Below are 19,204 nucleotides of genomic sequence, written 5' to 3' on the forward strand. Positions count from 1 at the left end.
ACACACTGCCTCTAGGTATGAATATTGTATACTACCCCACCTCATGATTCCCCCCTATTCCTTTAGATTGTAAGCTCGCAAGGGCAGGTCTCTCTCACCCTTCTGTGTCCTGGAATTTAGTATACATTTTATTCATTGTTACTTTTGTCACTGTAATTAGCAAATCTATTTTGTATGGATTCTGTATTTTGTATATTGGTGTACACCATTGGTCTGTATTATGTACCCCATGTTTGTTTCTTACTTTGTACAGTGCCGTGGAATATGTTGGCGCTTTATAAATCAATAATAATTTACCATATAACACGCCCCTTAACAGTAACAGTGAAGCCTACTTTTGATTCATTGTATGCAATGCAATGTGAGTGTTTTCCTCCATTGCATTCCTGTTTTTACAAGGAGGGCAACACTGCTCCTACTGTGAATGTAGCTTAAAGAGGGGGAAGAGCAGAAGCATGTTCATAGCAGTATCCGCAGGACCTGACCATGCAGGCTATTTGGTAGGGCATCCATTTCTTACATCCCTGCCTGTATTGATCATTTTCTTTCTTTTTTTACTCTATTTATGTGATGCTGAACAAATGTGTGGTTCAAGGCTTTTTATATACATATTTGGTCTATAAATTGTACCGTCTCCTCATTACTGATGTCGGTAGGCAATCAAATGCCTTGAAAAGAATTACCTAGTTCCATTCCCTCATGATGAAGACAGGCTTGTAGTTTCCAGTAGACAAATATCTCAAACCATTACTTTTCCTCCACAGGTTTGTCGGGAACAGTTTGTGGCTCTGCACAGTCAGCCAATCCTACAGGACCTCTCAAAGTTCCTTCTTCAGAAATTCGGTACCGAGTGAGTACATGGTTGGGGTGGGGGGGGGGGACACACTAATGTGGGTGAGGGTGAAAAGCAGGCTGTTCACATATTTTATCGGAAGGCACTCTGAAACCATGTCCACACTTTACTGTAAATTGTGGTGAAAGAAAACAATCAAAAACTGTTATCGCTTAGACTTAGTATCTTGCTGTACAGATATCTGTACTGAAGGTTGCAGGATCAATTACAAGCAGTATATTAGTACTGTATTTAGTGCATTGGCAAAAGCAGTATTATGAAACTGCATGTAGAGGATAATGCACAGAGGTGGCAACAAGGCTGAGTTATCACTCCCTGCCACTGTGCGCATGTAGAAAGATTCAGGTTCTGATCGAATTCGGAAGCTTGTTCTGAATATTCCAAACATGACACTAGTAAACACCTTTTAACTGTGGAGAAATATTACTATATCAAATCCACTGGCAATATCTCTGGCAAGAGCCCTTAACTCAGGATTTCCTTGCTACTGTGAAGGTAAGGGGTCAGATTCCAGGTTTTAGTAGTGCACTCAGTAGTTCTGTGGGTTCAGGGCTTTCTGAGATCCCCTGTCAAGGAAGCGCCTTAACCTTGGCTTAAAGCACAACTCTGGCACTTAAATTGGCCTGAGGAAATGGGCACAATCCCACGAAACGCGTTTCCAGTGCAAAATAAAGTTAATTTATTATATGATTTTTTTTGGTGAATTAAGGTAAGCCACCATGTTTTTTTATTTTATTGGTTTTTAATACTTAGTTTTATCATACCTGGGGTGCCTTTTCTCCATCCCTTTGAGTCAAGGAAGCCATATTGAAATATGACCAGGGCTGTAGCCCTCACAAGTGATATGCTCTACACATGTGGCTGCAGCATAATGACTGCACAGAGCGCATCACCTTTTGGTAGTTTGGGTTTGTTCAGTAATGGCCCTACACTGCTTACCCATGTTTCCACATGCTGCTGCTCATCTGCCAGTCTTATTGTGTAATACAGCAACATCATTACTGGTCACACTAGTAAAGCTTTACAATAGCATTGCGTGTGCTTTGGCAGTTTGCAGCATTCATTTGGAGTTTGATGTCGATAATTAAGGCCAGAAAATCATTCTGCTAATTCCTTTGTTCAGTACAATGGAAGAAATTGAGGTATGCTGTAAAATGGAGCATTAATAACAGCTTGATTGCACACCCAATAATGACTGGATGTTCTATGTTCTTCAGTCAGCTGACAAAACCTGGTCTGGAGCTGATCCGTCATTTCACCAATGTACCACAGACAGGTAAGCTGTATCTTCAAGTAACAATGCATTTTGTATGTGTATGTCCGGATTGGCTGCATAATGTAATCATTGTGCGATTTTTCTCCTGTAGGAACGTTTGATATCCAGAATGTAAAAGACTCTACCTACTTCTTCAGTTAATGGCACAGCTGTTCTATCTGAAGCTTTGATTGAATGTTACTGTTTTTATAACAGCTGATATGTTTATCCTTCCTGTGGAAGCTGTATATGTATTTAAGTTTCTCATCTCTTGGTCTTTTCACTGTTAGAGATGCCAGTACATAAATAAAACATGATTTTTTTATGATGGCTATTCTGAGTAAATGAGACATTAATCAGCAGGAAGCTAGCTAACTGTTCTAACAATCTGCAACAAGCTGTGAAGGGCCTGATCTGTGTTCCTCCTCCTGCACATGCCTCCCATACCATTTGCTGCAGAATTCCTTCTTATCCAATATGCCTTGTGAGTAATCTCCAGCTAGCAGCAGCCCATTAGCAATGCATCAGGGCCACTCAATGCAGTGGCACAGGGCCTATATATTACATGAGTGCTAATGATAACCCAGCCATGACACTGCAGATAATCACCCAGCTAACCAGTCAAAACAGGACACAGTTCAGAAATATCTGTTTATTGCACACACAGAGAAGCTGGAATCATTAGCTCAGTAAAGTGCAGCTTCTGCAGAGGCACACAGCCCTGCACTCTTATTTCTGCCCCCCCCCCCATTTCTCCCAAATACATTCATAAGTGACACTGCATGGCAACTGGCACAAGAGTACCAGGCAGCTTCTGTTTTGGGGTTTACTTAGGATTAGGATACTCTTCTAAATAGCATCATACTGCATTTTATCTCCCTGAAGAGGCAGTCCCACTTAACATATACAGTATATCATTTTCCACAAGCATTTATGCTTCCAAACTAATGCATATTTAAAGACAAAATGGAATGTTACAGTAGCTTTTCTTTTTAGTTTTCTGTTCTTGGTAATGTTGCCACAGTGGTGTAAGTGCTGTACTCTGTCACTATAAAGCCACAATCTAGAGGAAAACAGCCAGGGGTATTATTGCCAATAAGCTTACTTCATGTAAGGGAAGTTATTTCTCTTGATGGGACTGCCCCTTGCTAGGAGTGGTATCACAGCAACACTCTAGTGACTGTAGGTTTATTCCCAGAGCATGGTCTACCTGTGGTGCAGCCCTGCCTAAGCCAAATGGCAGGAGACCCTGAAAATAAGCTACACACAAAAAACATTCCATCTGATTCCAACCTGTAGGCTGCTTAGCAACATTCATCACCTCTTCTGAATGAATTTACCTGAAAACCACACCACAGACAAATTGCTAAGATGAATAACCCAGAATGTGTTTTGCTGCTATGTTCTTTCATCAGAGTAAGTGAAAATTCCTGACATGGTTTTAGGATTCTACAACTACATTGGATAGACACTCAACCCTCCTCCTGCTTTACAACAGGAAATATAGTATACAGATTATACAGGCTTATATATATATGTACGTATATATATATCAATATACAGCTGTGATATACACAATATGGCTTTCTAAAATACAATCCATGGAATGGACAAACAGCAGTGAGATACCGGAGAAAACAAAAGCTTTACATGGTTGGTTAATAAATAAACAAACACACAGAGGTCCTTTGGTGCAAGAGGTTGGGCAGATCCACGTCCTCTGGAGTACCCAGGAAAGCTGGAAGGCTACTTGGCACCACAGTTAAACCACGAGTGATCTTTAGCAGCTGCAGTTACATAACATGCTTGTCTGTCTCTTGCCGGTTTACTACTTCACTTTTATTAAGTGTAGTAGGGTCACTACCACATTAATTGAACCTTATAAATCATTGCACAACATTCAGCTCTTGAAAGTTGCTGCATTATTGCTGTAAGGATACATTTACTTTCCCAGCAGTCACTGCTGCATATACAATTAGTGGTACATATCTTCTCACTAGGACTTAGCAATGCTGCATCCTAATGGCTATATCCAGTTGGTGCTTATAAAAGGAAAGGGGGCACCAGTTGTGACATCACACAATAAAAAAAAGTGCCACCTCTTAAAATAAACATGATTACAAACTAAACATTTGATGTATGATTATATAAATATAGGTGCTTCTCATGACATCCATATGTGACACTGTCACTGGGGCGGCTGTAGTCCCGGAGAGGACCAGAGTAAAAACAAACTGCCTGCAGTTTGCATAAAACAATTGGCTTATCTTTTGTTTTGCTTTTTGAGCAGGGTTGGTGGTGGAATAAGAAGTAACAATCTTATAGCTTTTACTTTGTGTACCCAGAGTGAGGTTCTATCACGCTGACATCATCTAGGAGTTTTTGATAAATACATAGTTTTGAACTATTCATACATAATCAAAAACCCTATCCTGGTATTTAGCAGTCTCTTGCTTGCTGACAGCAGCCCCGCTGCTTTTTGTCCACTTAAGATTTGCATTCTTGTTCATTTTAACAGAGTTTGCTGTGCCTCTTTTTCATACTCTGTAAACAAGAGGAGTTGTGTGTCTGAGCATATCATGAGGTGGCATTAACTTTCCATAGTTTTCCTGTATTAATACTTCCACTGCCTAACAAAAATTGCAGTCATCAAGCAGAGATGGTATTAATAAGTGCAACAGAGAAAGAGGGCACATTATACTCTTATCTTAAAAGAAATCCAAAGTGAGAGGAATATGATGGTTATCATAATCTTTTTTTAAGAAAAACATCAGTTGCTTGACTGTCATGATGATCATTTGGCATGAGTAGTATCTGAGTCCCACACATACAAAAGCATGCAGATGGTGCAGTCACAACACCTGATCTGCATTCTCACTCTGGGTCAGTGTTTCAGATAGTATTACAGGTCAGGGCTAGAAACACAGCCATATTTTTTTTTTCTTTTATGCAAGTCAACAATGGCACCCTCCACATTCTTCTCACTTCAAGTTTCTTTTAATAACTGCACCATGCATTACCTACCCAGAAGAATAAATGTTCTCCCATCAGTCATAAGTTTGCAGAAAGCCGCCCCCTGACAGGGTCAGTATCTGGGGCACTAACAACAGAATCTTTCCTGCCTCCTAATGACGCTCCCACAGCAGAGTCCGTAACACCACCAACTGTACCAGAAGAGGACAACTGATGGGAAAGGGCAAGTCTTGCAGGGACAGGAACTCTTGGACCAGCCTGTGGTCCCAAACCTCCTTTGGCCACCGGAGAGGTTAAGCTGCCAGCTGTAGCAGTAGGAGCTGGTGGACTGCGGAGCTGTGAGGCCCCCTGAGGCAGTGAGGGCTGTGAAGCAGAAAGCGGGCGTGACTCACGTGTGAGTGTGCCAGAGTGCAGAGAATGAGTGCTCTTGTGCACAGACAGCCGATGTGGTGAGCCAGAACCCCCAGATTGGGTTAAAGAGAGTTGAGAACCTGTTTGAGGCCTGCCTGGGTAGGCAAAGTTCTGAGACACTCGTGGTGATTGGTTAGGGGGACTGGGTACAACAGTGGATGGCTGGCGTGGACCCTGTTGGGGAGGTGGATGATGCTGTAAAAGCTGCAGGGGTGGTTGGAAAAGAGCTGGGGACATAGAAAATGCTCCAGGTCCTCCTTGGGAATATTGGAGCCTTCTCATAATACGTGGAGAGCCCACTAGTGGGCTGGCCATTGGAGGGCAAAAGCTCATGGCCACAGCCTGCTGCAAAGTTGCTATGGCTGATGGGACCTGGGGTTGAGGAGAGGGAGGATTGCACGTGGCATACATCCCACCACTTAGTTGGTGTTGATGAAGCTCAGCTTGTTGTACCATCTCTCGGTCATATTTCACAATCTCCTGGATGATCTCATTCTCCTGGTTGTTGAAGACCCCAGAGTTCAGGTCATGCTGAACCTTGTGCATTAGGATGGAATTCTTCTTCCCTGTAGATTACAACAAATTATATTAATAAACCTACATTTCTTCCCCAGTCCTTCCTTCAAAATGGTATAATTGCAGGGTGTAGAAATAAGTGGAACTGGTTCTCTAATTATCTGAAAAATATACATTTTAAACAGAATATTGGCTTTTTAGCAGTCTGCAGGATCCATATTCTTCCACCCCTGTTACAATCATGAGGATGCATCAGGCTGCATACCTAATCTGGCCACAAGGTATGGTGCAGGGAGGAGTTGTGTGTGGCCTTTATTCATATACTTAAATGCATGTTATAAGTACCTCCGTACTCTGCCGTAGGGCTGGGGTCCACTAGGAATCGCAATTCGCCATAAAAATTGCTAGTTTTTTTTTATAGCGATTTGTATGCAAAACAAGCAATTTTAAGAAATGCAATTCTGTACCTTACATTCCTTGAAAGGAATTTTTCTAAAAATTCTGCATACTTCGCACTTGTGATTTCAGAAAATGCTGCAGTGAAATCACCACTCTAGACTTCTATTGCAGGGTTTCTCAAGACGCGGTACTCTACTGCCGGGGGTACGCCTGCCATCCCCGCAGCCTCAGACCTCCGATCATCGCTGCCTGCTGTCTCCGCGCTACAGTAGCAATGATCACTACACTTCAGATCAACGGGACAGTGAAGGCGCATGGTCCCTGCGCACAGTACTGCATATGCTGAAGTGACGTCATTAGTCACTTCCGCATTTGAAGTACAGACATCAGCCGCGCGGGGACCATGCGCCTCACTGTCCCGTTGATCTGAAGTGTAATGATTGCTACTGTAACGCGGAGGCAGCTGGGACAGCAGGCAGTGCTGATCTGAGGCTGCGATGGGAAGGCAGCGGGGATGGTGGGCACTGGACAGGTCTGTAACAGGGACGGGTGAGAGGCCGCTCATACTGCGGGGACCACTTATTGGTAAACTGGGGGGGGCTGCTTATAATGAAGGCACTACTGACTACTTAAACTGGTGGGGCTGCCTATACCGAGGACACCACTCACTACCTAAATTGTGTGGGGGGGGGGGGGCTGTTTGTACTGGGGGAAACTCTCACTATTTAAACTGGGGGAGAGGGGCTGCCTATACTGGGAGGGCTGTCTGTTCTGGGGCACCACTCGCTTCCTAAACTTGAGGGGCTGGGGCGCCTACACTGGGGGCACCACTCACTACCTAGACTGGGGGGGGGGGCTGCCTGTGCTGGGGATGCCTCTCGCTACCTAGACTGGGGGGGGGCTACTTATACTGGGGGGCTCTTGTACTGGGGACATCTCTCACTTCCTATATTGATGGAGGGCTACTTATGGGGGGAAAACCTCTCACTTCCTGGGGGGCTACTTATACTGGGGGACAACTCTTACCACATATACCGGAGGGGCGGGCTATTATACTGGGTGTACTCCTCTCACTACCTATGCTGGAGGTGGGGGGCAATCTCAGTGTTTGCCATAGGTGCTATATTGGCTAGATAAGCCTCTGTGGGGGAAGCCGGGGGCACAAAAGGTGACAGGAGATGAGGGGGGAGGGGTGGAGTTGGGGGAACGAGATGTCAGGGAGGAATTTGGGGGGACGAGATGATGGGGAAGCTGGGGGACAAAAGATGATGGGCAGAAGCTGGGGTACAAGGTGACACAGGGAAAGCCAGGGGCGCAAAAGGTGATATGGGAGACAAGAGATGGCACATGGGGGACAAGAGAGAACATGGGGGGAAGCTGGGGGACAAGAGATCATACGGGGGAAGCTGCAGGCACAAAAGGTGGCACGGGGGGGGGGGAGGGGGTTGGAAGCCGGGGGCACAAGAAGTGACACAGGGGAACCAGGGCACAAGAGGTGACACAGGGGAACAAGAGGAGGTCCCTCATCACCCTGTACCAGCCTCAGCCAGCACCCTCACCACCCATCACCTTGTGCCAGCCTCAGCCAGCACCCTCACCAGTCCCTCACCACCCATCACCCTCTGCCAGCACCCTCACCTGTCTCTCCCACCCTTCACCCTCTGCCAGCTTTAGCCAGCACCCTCACCTTTCTCTCCCACCCTTCACCCTCTGCCAGCTTCAGCCAGCATCCTCACCTGTCTCTCCCACCCTCTACCAGCTTCAGTTAGCACCCTCACCTGTCTCTCCCACCCTTCATCCTCTGCCAGCTTCAGCCAGCACCCTCACCTGTCTCTCCCACCCTTTAGCCTCTGCCAGCTTCAGCCAGCACCCTTACCTGTCTCTCCCACCCCTCACCCTCTGCCAGCTTCAGCCAGCACCCTCACCTGTCTCTCCCACCCTTCACCCTCTGCCAGCTTCAGCCAGCACCCTCACCTGTCTCTCCCACCTTTCACCCTCTGCCAGCCACTTAAAGCACCCTCTCCAGTCCCTCACCGCCCATCACTCTCTGCCAGCCTCAGCCAGCACCCTCACCTGTCCCTCAACAGTTTCTCCCCACCCAGCACCCTCATCTGCCTTTCCCCATCCAGCACCCTCAGTGTGTGTGTGTGTGTGTGTGTGTGTGTGTGTGTGTGTGTGTGTGTGTGTGTGTGTGTGTCCGCTCACTCGCCAGGGAGTACTTTGTAGAGATGGAGTAGCAATAAGGGGTGCTTGGCTTAAAAAAGTTGAGAAACACTGTTCTATTGCCCCAGTGATTTTGGAATCGCCAATCATACCTCGAAAGCTTAAAGTGCTATAGTGAGAGCCAAGCCTAATGCTACGTCTACACGTAGCGATCCGGCGGCGATTTGGCTTATCGATTGATAAGATCCGACAGGTCGGATCTCGCCACCGCCGATTCCCTGCTCGTTCCCCACGAGGGGACAATGGCAGGGAATCGAGCGGAAGATAAGCGGCGCCGGCGAGGGCGAGGGCGGATCGAAGCCGACGCACGGGCGAGCGGGGACGCGGCGGGTACGCGCGGGGATGCAGAAGAGGCGATCTGGCGGCTAATCGAGCCGCCGGATCGCTCCATGTAGATATAGCTTTACAAGAGAAATGACCATTGGGCTTTTTCTTAAAGGCAATCTGAAGTGAAAATAAACTTAAGAGATAATGATTTATGTGTAGTACAGCTAAGAAATAGAACATTAGTAGCATGGGCATGAGACTAATATTGTTTCCAGTACAGGAAGAGTTAAGCAACTTTCGTTATCTATGCAAAAGACCCTCTCTGAGTTCTCAGACCTAACTTGGGTCTCTGTTTTCTGGAGCACTACAGTCAGGGCCAGTGCACTGCTAAAAGCACTAGCATAATCGCAAACCCTAAGGGCTCTTTCACACTACAGCCCTTTTTCAGCGTTTCAACACAAAGTCGAAACTTTGGGTTGACCAAGGTCAAATGAAAGTCCATAGACTTTCATTTTACCTTTCACACCTGATGCATTTTGATGCGTTGCGGTACGACGCACCCGGGAGCATTTTATTGTTGGAAATCGGCGTTTCACCATCGGATTAATTACTACTGCCGCTACTCAGCGTCGCACCGCAGATTCCCAACGACACGGCGCAGCCTATTCAACACGTGCAGGAGAACGGCTCCTTCCTGCTCGTGATTTCAGGCATGTGCCGGGTGATTTTCTAGTTATGCCTAGTGATTTTTGGGGAGTTTTGCTGTAGCAATTTTTTATACAGGAGAGCTGGAAGCGTACAGCTTTTGAAAAAAACAAAACCGCTTGGGGGGAAAAAAAAACTGCTATAGCGCTTTTCAGAGTGATTTTCCACTTTCCTTACATTGAGTCTGAATCGCCTCAGAAATGCTGCAAACGCAAAAATCATATTGCTCTTGTGTGATCAGCGCTAGCATTTTAACCACTTAGTTAAACCCCTAGTTACCCCCCCCCCCCGCCCCAGTGACCAGGCCATTTTTTACTGAATAGGCCACTGCAGCTTTAAGGCCTTGCTGCAGGGCCGCACAACTCAGCACACAAGTGATTCCCCCCCCCCCTTCTCCCCACCAACACAGCTTTCTGTTGGTGGGGTCAGATCCCTGGCAGCTTGTTTATTTATTTGGTGTTTTTTGCAATAAATTCTTGTATTTATTTATTTTATTTTTTAAAAGCTCCGCCCTCCCCCCCCACTAGCTAATGACAGCAATCAGCAGTCATAGGCATTAGCCTATGACAGCGGATGGCCTCTGTGCCTTTGACTCGGCTGTCCCCAGCACAGCGCTGCCTTAGATTGCAGCGCTGTACCGTCTTATTAGACAGCAGTTTCGCCATCTAACATTCTCCGAGTGGCGATCTGGGAGAGGAGCTCTGTCATTCCAGCAGAGATGCGCGTGATCCCCTGCGATCTCTGCCCCTAGCCATTCACGCCAATTGGCAAGGAGTGGTCCTGGGGCTTGCCGCGCTGCTCATGCAAATCGGCGTGGAGCAGTCGCTAAGAGGTTGAAAGGGCTCAGAAGCGCTCTTGGTGTGTACCAGCCCAGAGACAGATTTAGGCCCAGTGCACACCAAAAATCTCTAGATTTGAAAAATGCTAGAGGTTTTTGAAGCAGATTTCAGAGCGATTCTAAGCATGTTTAGAGACGTTTTCTAAACATGCCTAGCGGTTTTTGGAGCGTTTTTGTGTAGCAGATTACAAATATTGTTACAGTAAAGCTGTTACTGAACAGCTACTGTAACAAAAAGCCTAAAAAAACGCTCTGATCTAGCGTTTTTCACCTTTACTATACTTTAACATTGAGGCAGAAACGCCTCAAATCTAAAAATGCTGCAGCCCCCCCCGAGTTTGCGTTTGTGGAAAAAACGAGCCACTCTGGTGTGCACCATACCATTCACTCTCATTAGCTAAGCAGTTTCCCCCCTGCAAGCGTTTTAAAAAACGCTTCAGAACCGCTCTAGTGTGCACCAAGCCCTATGATAAGATTTTTACTGCAGAAAGGGAAAAGACGTTGAAAGGGTCATTAGCTCTGCTTGTGTTTTAGTTTAACCACTTGAGGACCGTGGGCTTTACCCCCCTTAACCACTTGATGACCCACCCTTTACCCCCCCTTAAGGACCAGCGTGGTTTTTAGTGATCTGTGCTGGGTGGGCTCTACAGCCCCCAGCACAGATCAGGGTGCAGGCAGAGAGATCAGATTGCCCCCCTTTTTTCCCCCCTATGGGGATGATGTGCAGGGGGGGTCTGATCTCTTCTGCCTGCGTGTGGCTGGCGGGGGGGGGGGGGGGCACCTCAAAGCCCCCCTCCGCGGCGAAATTCCCCCCTCCCTCTCCTACCTATCCGTCCTGTGCAGCCAGTGACAGGACGTCCCCTGTCACATGGCGGCGATCCCCGGCCGCTGATTGGCCAGGGATCGCCGATCTGCCTTACGGCGCTGCTGCGTAGCAGCGCCGTACAAATGTAAACAAAGCGGATTATTTCCGCTTGTGTTTACATTTAGCCTGCGAGCCGCCATCGGCGGCCCGCAGGCTATTCGCGGAGCCCCCCGCCGTGATTTGACAGGAAGTAGCCGCTCGCGCGAGCGGCTGCTTCCTGATTAATCAGCCTGCAGCTGGCGACGCAGTACTGCGTCGCTGGTCCTGCAGCTGCCACTTTGCCGACGCACGGTATAAGCGTGCGGTCGGCAAGTGGTTAAGGACCGGCCACTTTTTTTCCATTCAGACCACTGCAGCTTTCACGGTTTATTGCTCGCTCATACAACCTACCACCTAAATGAATTTTGGCTCCTTTTCTTGTCACTAATAATTTGGTGCTATTTGATTGCTCCTGCAATTTTTACTTTTTGTTATATTCATCAAAAAAGACATGAATTTTGGCAAAAAAATGATTTTTTTAACTTTCTGTGCTGACATTTTTCAAATAAAGTAAAATTTCTGTATACATGCAGCGCGAAAAATGTGGACAAACATGTTTTTGATAAAAAAAAAACCCATTCAGTGTATATTTATTGGTTTGGGTAAAAGTTATAGCGTTTACAAACTATGGTGCAAAAAGTGAATTTTCCCATTTTCAAGCATCTATGACTTTTCTGACCACCTGTCATGTTTCATGAGGGGCTAGAATTCCAGGATAGCATAAATACCCCCCAAATGACCCATTTTATAAAGAAGACATCCCAAAGTATTCACTGAGAGGCATAGTGAGTTCATAGAAGATATTATTTTTTGTCACAAGTAAGCCGAAAATGACACTTTGTGACAAAAAAAAAATAAAAGTTTCCATTTCTTCTAACTTGCGACAAAAAAAAAATGAAATCTGCCACGGACTCATCATGCCCCCTCTCTGAATACCTTGAAGTGTCTACTTTCCAAAATGGGGTCATTTGTGGGGTGTGTTTACTGTCCTCGCATTTTGGGGGGTGCTAATTTGTAAGCACCCCTGTAAAGCCTAAAGGTGCTCATTGGACTTTGGGCCCCTTAGCGCAGTTAGGCTGCAAAAAAGTGCCACACATGTGGTATTGCCATACTCGGGAGAAGTAGTATAATGTGTTTTGGGGTGTATTTTTACACATACCGATGCTGGGTGGGAGAAATATCTCTGTAAATGACAATTTTTTTTACACACAATTGTCCATTTACAGAGATCTTTCTCCCACTCAGCATGGGTATGTGTAAAAATACACCCCAAAACACATTATACTACTTCTCCCGAGTACGGCAATACCACATGTGTGGCACTTTTTTGCACCCTAACTGCGCTAAGGGGCCCAAAGTCCAATGAGTACCTTTAGGATTTCACAGGTCATTTTGAGAAATTTCATTTCAAGACTACTCCTCACGGTTTAGGGCCCCTAAAATGCCAGGGCAGTATAGGAACCCCACAAATGACCCCATTTTAGAAAGAAGACACCCCAAGGTATTCCGTTAGAAGTACGGTGAGTTCATAGAAGATTTTATTTTTTGTCACAAGTTAGCGGAAAATGACACTTTGTGAAAAAAAAACAATAAAAATCAATTTCCGCTAACTTGTGACAAAAAATAAAATCTTCTATGAACTCACCGTACTTCTAACGGAATACCTTGGGGTGTCTTGTTTCTAAAATGGGGTCATTTGTGGGGTTCCTATACTGCCCTGGCATTTTAGGGGCCCTAAACCGCGAGGAGTAGTCTTGAAACCAAATGTCGCAAAATGACCTGTGAAATCCTAAAGGTACTCATTGGACTTTGGGCCCCTTAGCGTACTTAAGGTGTAAAAAAGTGCCACATATGTGGTACCGCCGTACTCAGGAGAAGTAGTATAATGTGTTTTGGGGTGTATTTTTACACATACCCATGCTGGGTGGGAGAAATATCTCTGTAAATGACAATTGTTTGATTTTTTTTACACACAATTGTCCATTTACAGAGAGATTTCTCCCACCCAGCATGGGTATGTGTAAAAATACACCCCAAAACACATTATACTACTTCTCCTGAGTACGGCGATACCACATGTGTGACACTTTTTTGCAGCCTAGGTGCGCTAAGGGGCCCAACGTCCTAATCACAGGTCATTTTGAGGCATTTGTTTTCTAGACTACTCCTCACGGTTTAGGGCCCCTAAAATGCCAGGGCAGTATAGGAACCCCACAAGTGACCCCATTTTAGAAAGAAGACACCCCAAGGTATTCCGTTAGGTGTATGGCAAGTTTATAGAAGATTTTATTTTTTTTCACAAGTTAGTGAAAAATGACACTTTGTGAAAAAAAAACAAAAATCAATTTCCGCTAACTTTTGACAAAAAATAAAATCTTCTATGAACTCGTCATACACCTAACAGAATACATTGGGGTGTCTTTTTTCTAAAATGGGGTCAGTTTGTGGGGTTCCTATACCGCCCTGGCATTTTACGGGCCCAAAACCGTGAGTAGTCTGGAAACCAAATGTCTCAAAATGACTGTTTAGGGGTATAAGCATCTGAAAATTTTGATGACAGGTGGTCTATGAGGGGGCGAATTTTGTGGAACCGGTCATAAGCAGGGTGGCCTTTTAGATGACAGGTTGTATTGGGCCTGATCTGATGGATGGGAGTGCTAGGGGGTGACAGGAGGTGTTTGATGGGTGTCTCAGGGGGTGGTTAGAGGGGAAAATAGATGCAATCAATGCACTGGGGAGGTGATCGGAAGGGGGTCTTAAGGGGGATCTGAGGGTTTGGCCGAGTGATCAGGAGCCCACACGGGGCAAATTAGGGCCTGATCTGATGGGTAGGTGTGCTAGGGGGTGACAGGAGGTGATTGATGGGTGTCTCAAGGTGTGATTAGAGGGGGGAATAGATGCAAGCAATGCACTGGCGAGGTGATCAGGGCTGGGGTCTGAGGGCGTTCTGAGGGTATGGGCGGGTGATTGAGTGCCCTAGGGGCAGATAGGGGTCTAATCTGATGGGTAGCAGTGACAGGGGGTGATTGATGGGTAATTAGTGGGTGTTTGGAGGAGAGAACAGATGTAAACACTGCACTTGGGAGGTGATCTGATGTCGGATCTGCGGGCGATCTATTGGTGTGGGTGGGTGATCAGATTGCCCGCAAGGGGCAGGTTAGGGGCTGATTGATGGGTGGCAGTGACAGGGGGTGATTGATGGGTGGCAGTGACAGGGGGTGATTGATGGGTGATCAGTGGGTTATTACAGGGAAGGACAGATGTAAATAATGCCCTGGCGAATTGATAAGGGGGGGGGTCTGAGGGCAATCTGAGCGTGAAGGTGGGTGATTGGGTGCCCGCAAGGGGCAGATTAGGGTCTGATCTGATGGGTAACAGTGACAGGTGGTGATAGGGGGTGATTGATGGGTAATTAGTGGGTGTTTAGAGGAGACAATAGATGTAAACACTGCGCTTGGGTGGTGATCTGATGTCGGATCTGCGAACGATCTATTGGTGTGGGTGGGTGATCAGATTACCCGCAAGGGGCAGGTTAGGGGCTGATTGATGGGTGGCAGTGACAGGGGGTGATTGATGGGTGATTGACAGGTGATCAGGGGGGATAGATGCATACAGTACACAGGGGGGGGGGGGGGGGTCTGTGGAGAATCTGAGGGGTGGGGAGGGTGATCAGAAGGGGGTGGGGGGGGGGGGGAAATAGCGTTGACAGTGACAGGGAGTGATTGATGGGTGATTAGGGGGGTGATTGGGTGCAAACAGGGGTCTGGGGGGTGGGCAGGGGGGGGTCTGAGGGGTGCTGTGGGCGATCTGGGGCAGGGGGGGGGGGAGATATCAGTGTGCTTGGGTGCGACATAGGGTGGCTGCAGCCTGCCCTGGTGGTCCCTCGGACACTGGGACCACCAGGGCAGGAGGCATCCTGTATAATACACTTTGTAAACATTACAAAGTGTATTATACACTTTGTATGCGGCGATTGTCAGGTTAACATCCCGCCGGCGCTTCCGTATGGCCGGCGGGATGTTGCGGCGGGTGAGCGGAGACAGGCGCCGACGGAGGATCGCGTCACGGATGACGCGATCGCTCCGCCCATGCCCCTACAAGGACCGCCGCCATTTGTCAATACGGCGGTCCTTGCGTGGTCCACTTACCGGCCGCCATTTGTCAATACGGCGGTCGGGAAGTGGTTAACATACAGAGTGTGGCTTGTAAATGCAAATATGACAGAATTATGCAATGTTATTTAAAAATACAAAATTTATACGACTAATGTTCTATTAATTATCAGTGCTACACATACAAATCATTACATCATAAGTTGTTTTTCTTTTTTCACTTCAGTGTCACTTTAACATTTGTCTGCACCATATGTTAAAACAGGATTGCAACACAGTGGAGGGAAAAAGTCACATCCTGCATTACACAAGTGATGCATATGGTGAAGCATATAGTTGAAAAATAGGCTTCACTGTGACTGTGCAGACATGCACATTGTGTGGTACCGCGCAGCATGCCTGTTAATGTACCGTTACACTATAACTGCATCATGTTTGCTATGTGATGGACACATGTCAGTGTGAATGTAGCCCAAGTCATTAAAGGGCATTTCTTTCTCTCATTGGCCTCAATGCTGGTACGCATGTACCATTTGTTTTACCTCATAAGTGGTATTTTATAGCATGAGGTGAAAGCAGTTTGCTATCCTGGTAGACTTTAGTCATAATTTACCACATGCGGTAAATTCGGTCATGAAATGTGCAGTATTTTACCAAGTTGGAATTCTCCTGAAAAATAGAGGGCATGTTAGCACATAATTTACCGATCAGTTTAAAATCTGCCTGTAACTGGTGGTAAAGTCAATTTGTGTGCATTTTGGAGTTTTTAGTGGAGTTCCTGTTTTAGTGGAATTCCTAGTCAGGCTATGTAATAAAGAATAGTAGAAGTAAAACTCCATATATTTACTGGATTGTTTTTTATAGGGGATGCCTATAAATCTACTTGCTTCCCCCCACCCCAAAAAATCCCACATTCCAAAGAATATAATAAGTTACGGAAGACAAAGGCTATCATCATTGCCCATTGAAATCACATTTTACCGCATTTTTAGAAATGCAGAAAAAAAAATACTGCATGAGGTGTTTTACAGACAAAAAATATTTACCTTACATAGCTACCAGAATTAAGGCCATTATGTTGTCAGTGTTAGGAATAGGTGAGTGGCGTAAAACAGGAGGATTGGGGCTCAGTCTGAGGGAGCACCCAGTTGCCACTGGTCTTTAGGCATCTGCCAAATGGGTTAAATCCTCAGCTGACTATCATTTAGGCTCCTGCTACAAGAAGCAGTGGGGAACTTCCTGTTTTTGTTACCTCCTCTCCATTGGGCAACATGGACGGCTCTCGGCAGTACATATGTGCACTGATGGGGGTAAACACACCTGAAGCAATCACTAAACACCCAGGCCCATATGCCATTTACTTTTTCTCATAGGAGATAATTTTTCATCATCTACTCTACAATTTAAAAATTGAAAAAATACTATCAAAATGATTGTGTTTTCTCACTTGCTGGTGGTCTAAAAGGAATTTTATTAACAAGGTGTGAAAATATCACCTAGAAGAGAATTCCAATTCCAAAACCATTAATTACATATGGGCCCCCAGTGTGTACATAGCCTTAGAAACATGATAAATAAGATGATACACCACCAATTCTGTATAGTACAGTACCTCCAACACCTAACATTTTACAGCCATTGTATTTGGGATTAACATTGCTCAACATTTTGATTTGCATCTCTTTTGAAAGCCTGTGTTCATCATGTACCCCTTGGTACAGTTATATTTGTCAGTAGAATACAGTATAGTAATTGTTTCTAACAGTTTCCAGTAATTATACTAATTTGGTGTTGTATAGTTCTAGAAAATGATAATCCTATATAACCTACATTTGTTATACTTAACTTCAACAAGCCCAAGTACCCCTGGACCCATCAGTAACACCCCCTGGGGTTTGCAGAACTTAACCACTTCCCGACCGCCGTATTGACAAATGGCGCGCCGGGAAGTGGACCCCGCAAGGACCGCCGTATTGACAAAATGCGGCGGTCCTTGTATGGGCATGGGCGGAGTGATCGCGTCATCCGTGACGCGATCCTCCGCCTGGCGCCGCAACATCCCGCCGGCCATACGGAAGCGCCGGCGGGATGTTAACCCCGCGATCGCCGCATAAAAAGTGTATAATACACGTTGTAATGTTTACAAAGTGTATTATACAGGCTGCCTCCTGCCCTGGTGGTCCCAGTGTCCGAGGGACCACCAGGGCAGGCTGCAGCCACCCTAGTCTGCACCCAAGCACACTGATTTCCTCCCCCGCCCCAGATCGCCCACAGCACCCCTCAGGACCCCCCCTGCCCACCCCCCAGACCCCTGTTTGCACCCAATCACCCCCCTAATCACTCCCTGTCACTATCTGTCAACGCCATTTTTTTAATCCCCCCCTCCTGATCACCCCCCCACCCCTCAGATTCTCCCCAGACCCCCCCCCGTGTACTGTATGCATCTATCACCCTGATCACCTGTCAATCACCCGTCAATCACCCCTGTCACTGCCACCCATCAATCAGCCCCTAACCTGCCCCTTGCGGCCAATCTGATCACCCACCCACACCAATAGATCGCCCGCAGATCCGACGTCCGATCACCTCCCAAGTGCAGTGTTTACATCTATTCTCTACCCTAAACACCCACTAATTACCCACCAATCACCCCCTATCACCACCTGTCACTGTTACCCATCAGATCAGACCCTAATCTGCCTCTTGCGGGCACCCAATCACCCGCCTACACGCTCAGATTGCCCTTAGACCCTCCCCCCTTATCAATTCGCCAGTGCAATATTTACATCTGTGAAATCCTAAAGGTACTCATTGGACTTTCGGCCCCTTAGCGCAGTTAGGGTGCAAAAAAGTGCCACACATGTGGTATCGCCGTACTCGGGAGAAGTAGTATAATGTGTTTTGGGGTGTATTTTTACACATACCCATGCTGAGTGGGAGAAAGATCTCTGTAAATGGACAATTGTGTGTAAAAAATATTAAAAAATTGTCATTTACAGAGATATTTCTCCCACCCAGCATCGGTATGTGTAAAAATACACCCCAAAACACATTATACTACTTCTACTGAGTACGGCAATACCACATGTGTGGCACTTTTTTGCAGCCTAACTGCGCTAAGGGGCCCAAAGTCCAATGAGCACCTTTAGGCTTTACAGGGGTGCTTACAAATTAGCACCCCCCAAAATGTGAGGACAGTAAACACACCCCACAAATGACCCCATTTTGGAAAGTAAACACTTCAAGGTATTCAGAGAGGGGCATGGTGAGTCCGTGGCAGATTTCATCTTTTTTTTGGTGCAAGTTAGAAGAAATGGAAACTCTTTTTTTTGTCACAAAGTGTCATTTTCCGCTTACTTGTGACAAAAAATAATATCTTCTATGAACTCACTATGCCTCTCAGTGAATACTTTGGGATGTCTTCTTTCCAAAATGGGGTGGTTTGGGGGGTATTTATACTATCCTGGAATTCTAGCACCTCATGAAACATGACAGGGGGTCTGAAAAGTCAGAGATGCTTGAAAATGGGAAAATTCACTTTTTGCACCATAGTTCGTAAACGCTATAACTTTTACCCAAACCAATAAATATACGCTGAATGGGGTTTTTTTTTTTAATCAAAAACATGTTTGTCCACATTTTTCGCGCTGCATGTATACAGAAATTTTACTTTATTTGAAAATGTCAGCACAGAAAGTTAAAAAAAATCATTTTTTTTGCCAAAATTCATGTCTTTTTTGATGAATAT

The 19,204-nt window shown here is 46.1% G+C and overlaps 2 protein-coding genes across 4 annotated transcripts in view; one reads left to right on the top strand and one right to left on the bottom strand.

Moving 5' to 3' along the window:
- POLRMT (RNA polymerase mitochondrial) overlaps positions 1–2,438 on the top strand; it is a 189,004-nt gene extending 186,566 nt beyond the window's left edge. The window contains 3 exon segments of the mRNA XM_068234056.1: positions 765–850; positions 2,071–2,129; positions 2,221–2,438. Coding sequence (XP_068090157.1) covers positions 765–850; positions 2,071–2,129; positions 2,221–2,270 — 195 coding nt within the window. The 3' untranslated portion in view covers positions 2,271–2,438.
- Positions 2,439–2,745: 307 nt separating this feature from the next.
- Positions 2,746–19,204, bottom strand: part of HCN2 (hyperpolarization activated cyclic nucleotide gated potassium and sodium channel 2) — a 219,051-nt gene continuing 202,592 nt past the window's right edge. For all 3 annotated transcript variants that reach the window (XM_068234059.1, XM_068234058.1, XM_068234057.1), the window contains one exon: positions 2,746–6,058. In XM_068234059.1, the coding sequence (XP_068090160.1) occupies positions 5,160–6,058 (899 nt within the window). In that variant the 3' untranslated portion in view covers positions 2,746–5,159. The remainder of the gene's footprint in view (positions 6,059–19,204) is intronic.

This window comes from Hyperolius riggenbachi, chromosome 1 (assembly GCF_040937935.1).
Source record: "Hyperolius riggenbachi isolate aHypRig1 chromosome 1, aHypRig1.pri, whole genome shotgun sequence".
NCBI classification, from domain to species: domain Eukaryota; kingdom Metazoa; phylum Chordata; class Amphibia; order Anura; family Hyperoliidae; genus Hyperolius; species Hyperolius riggenbachi.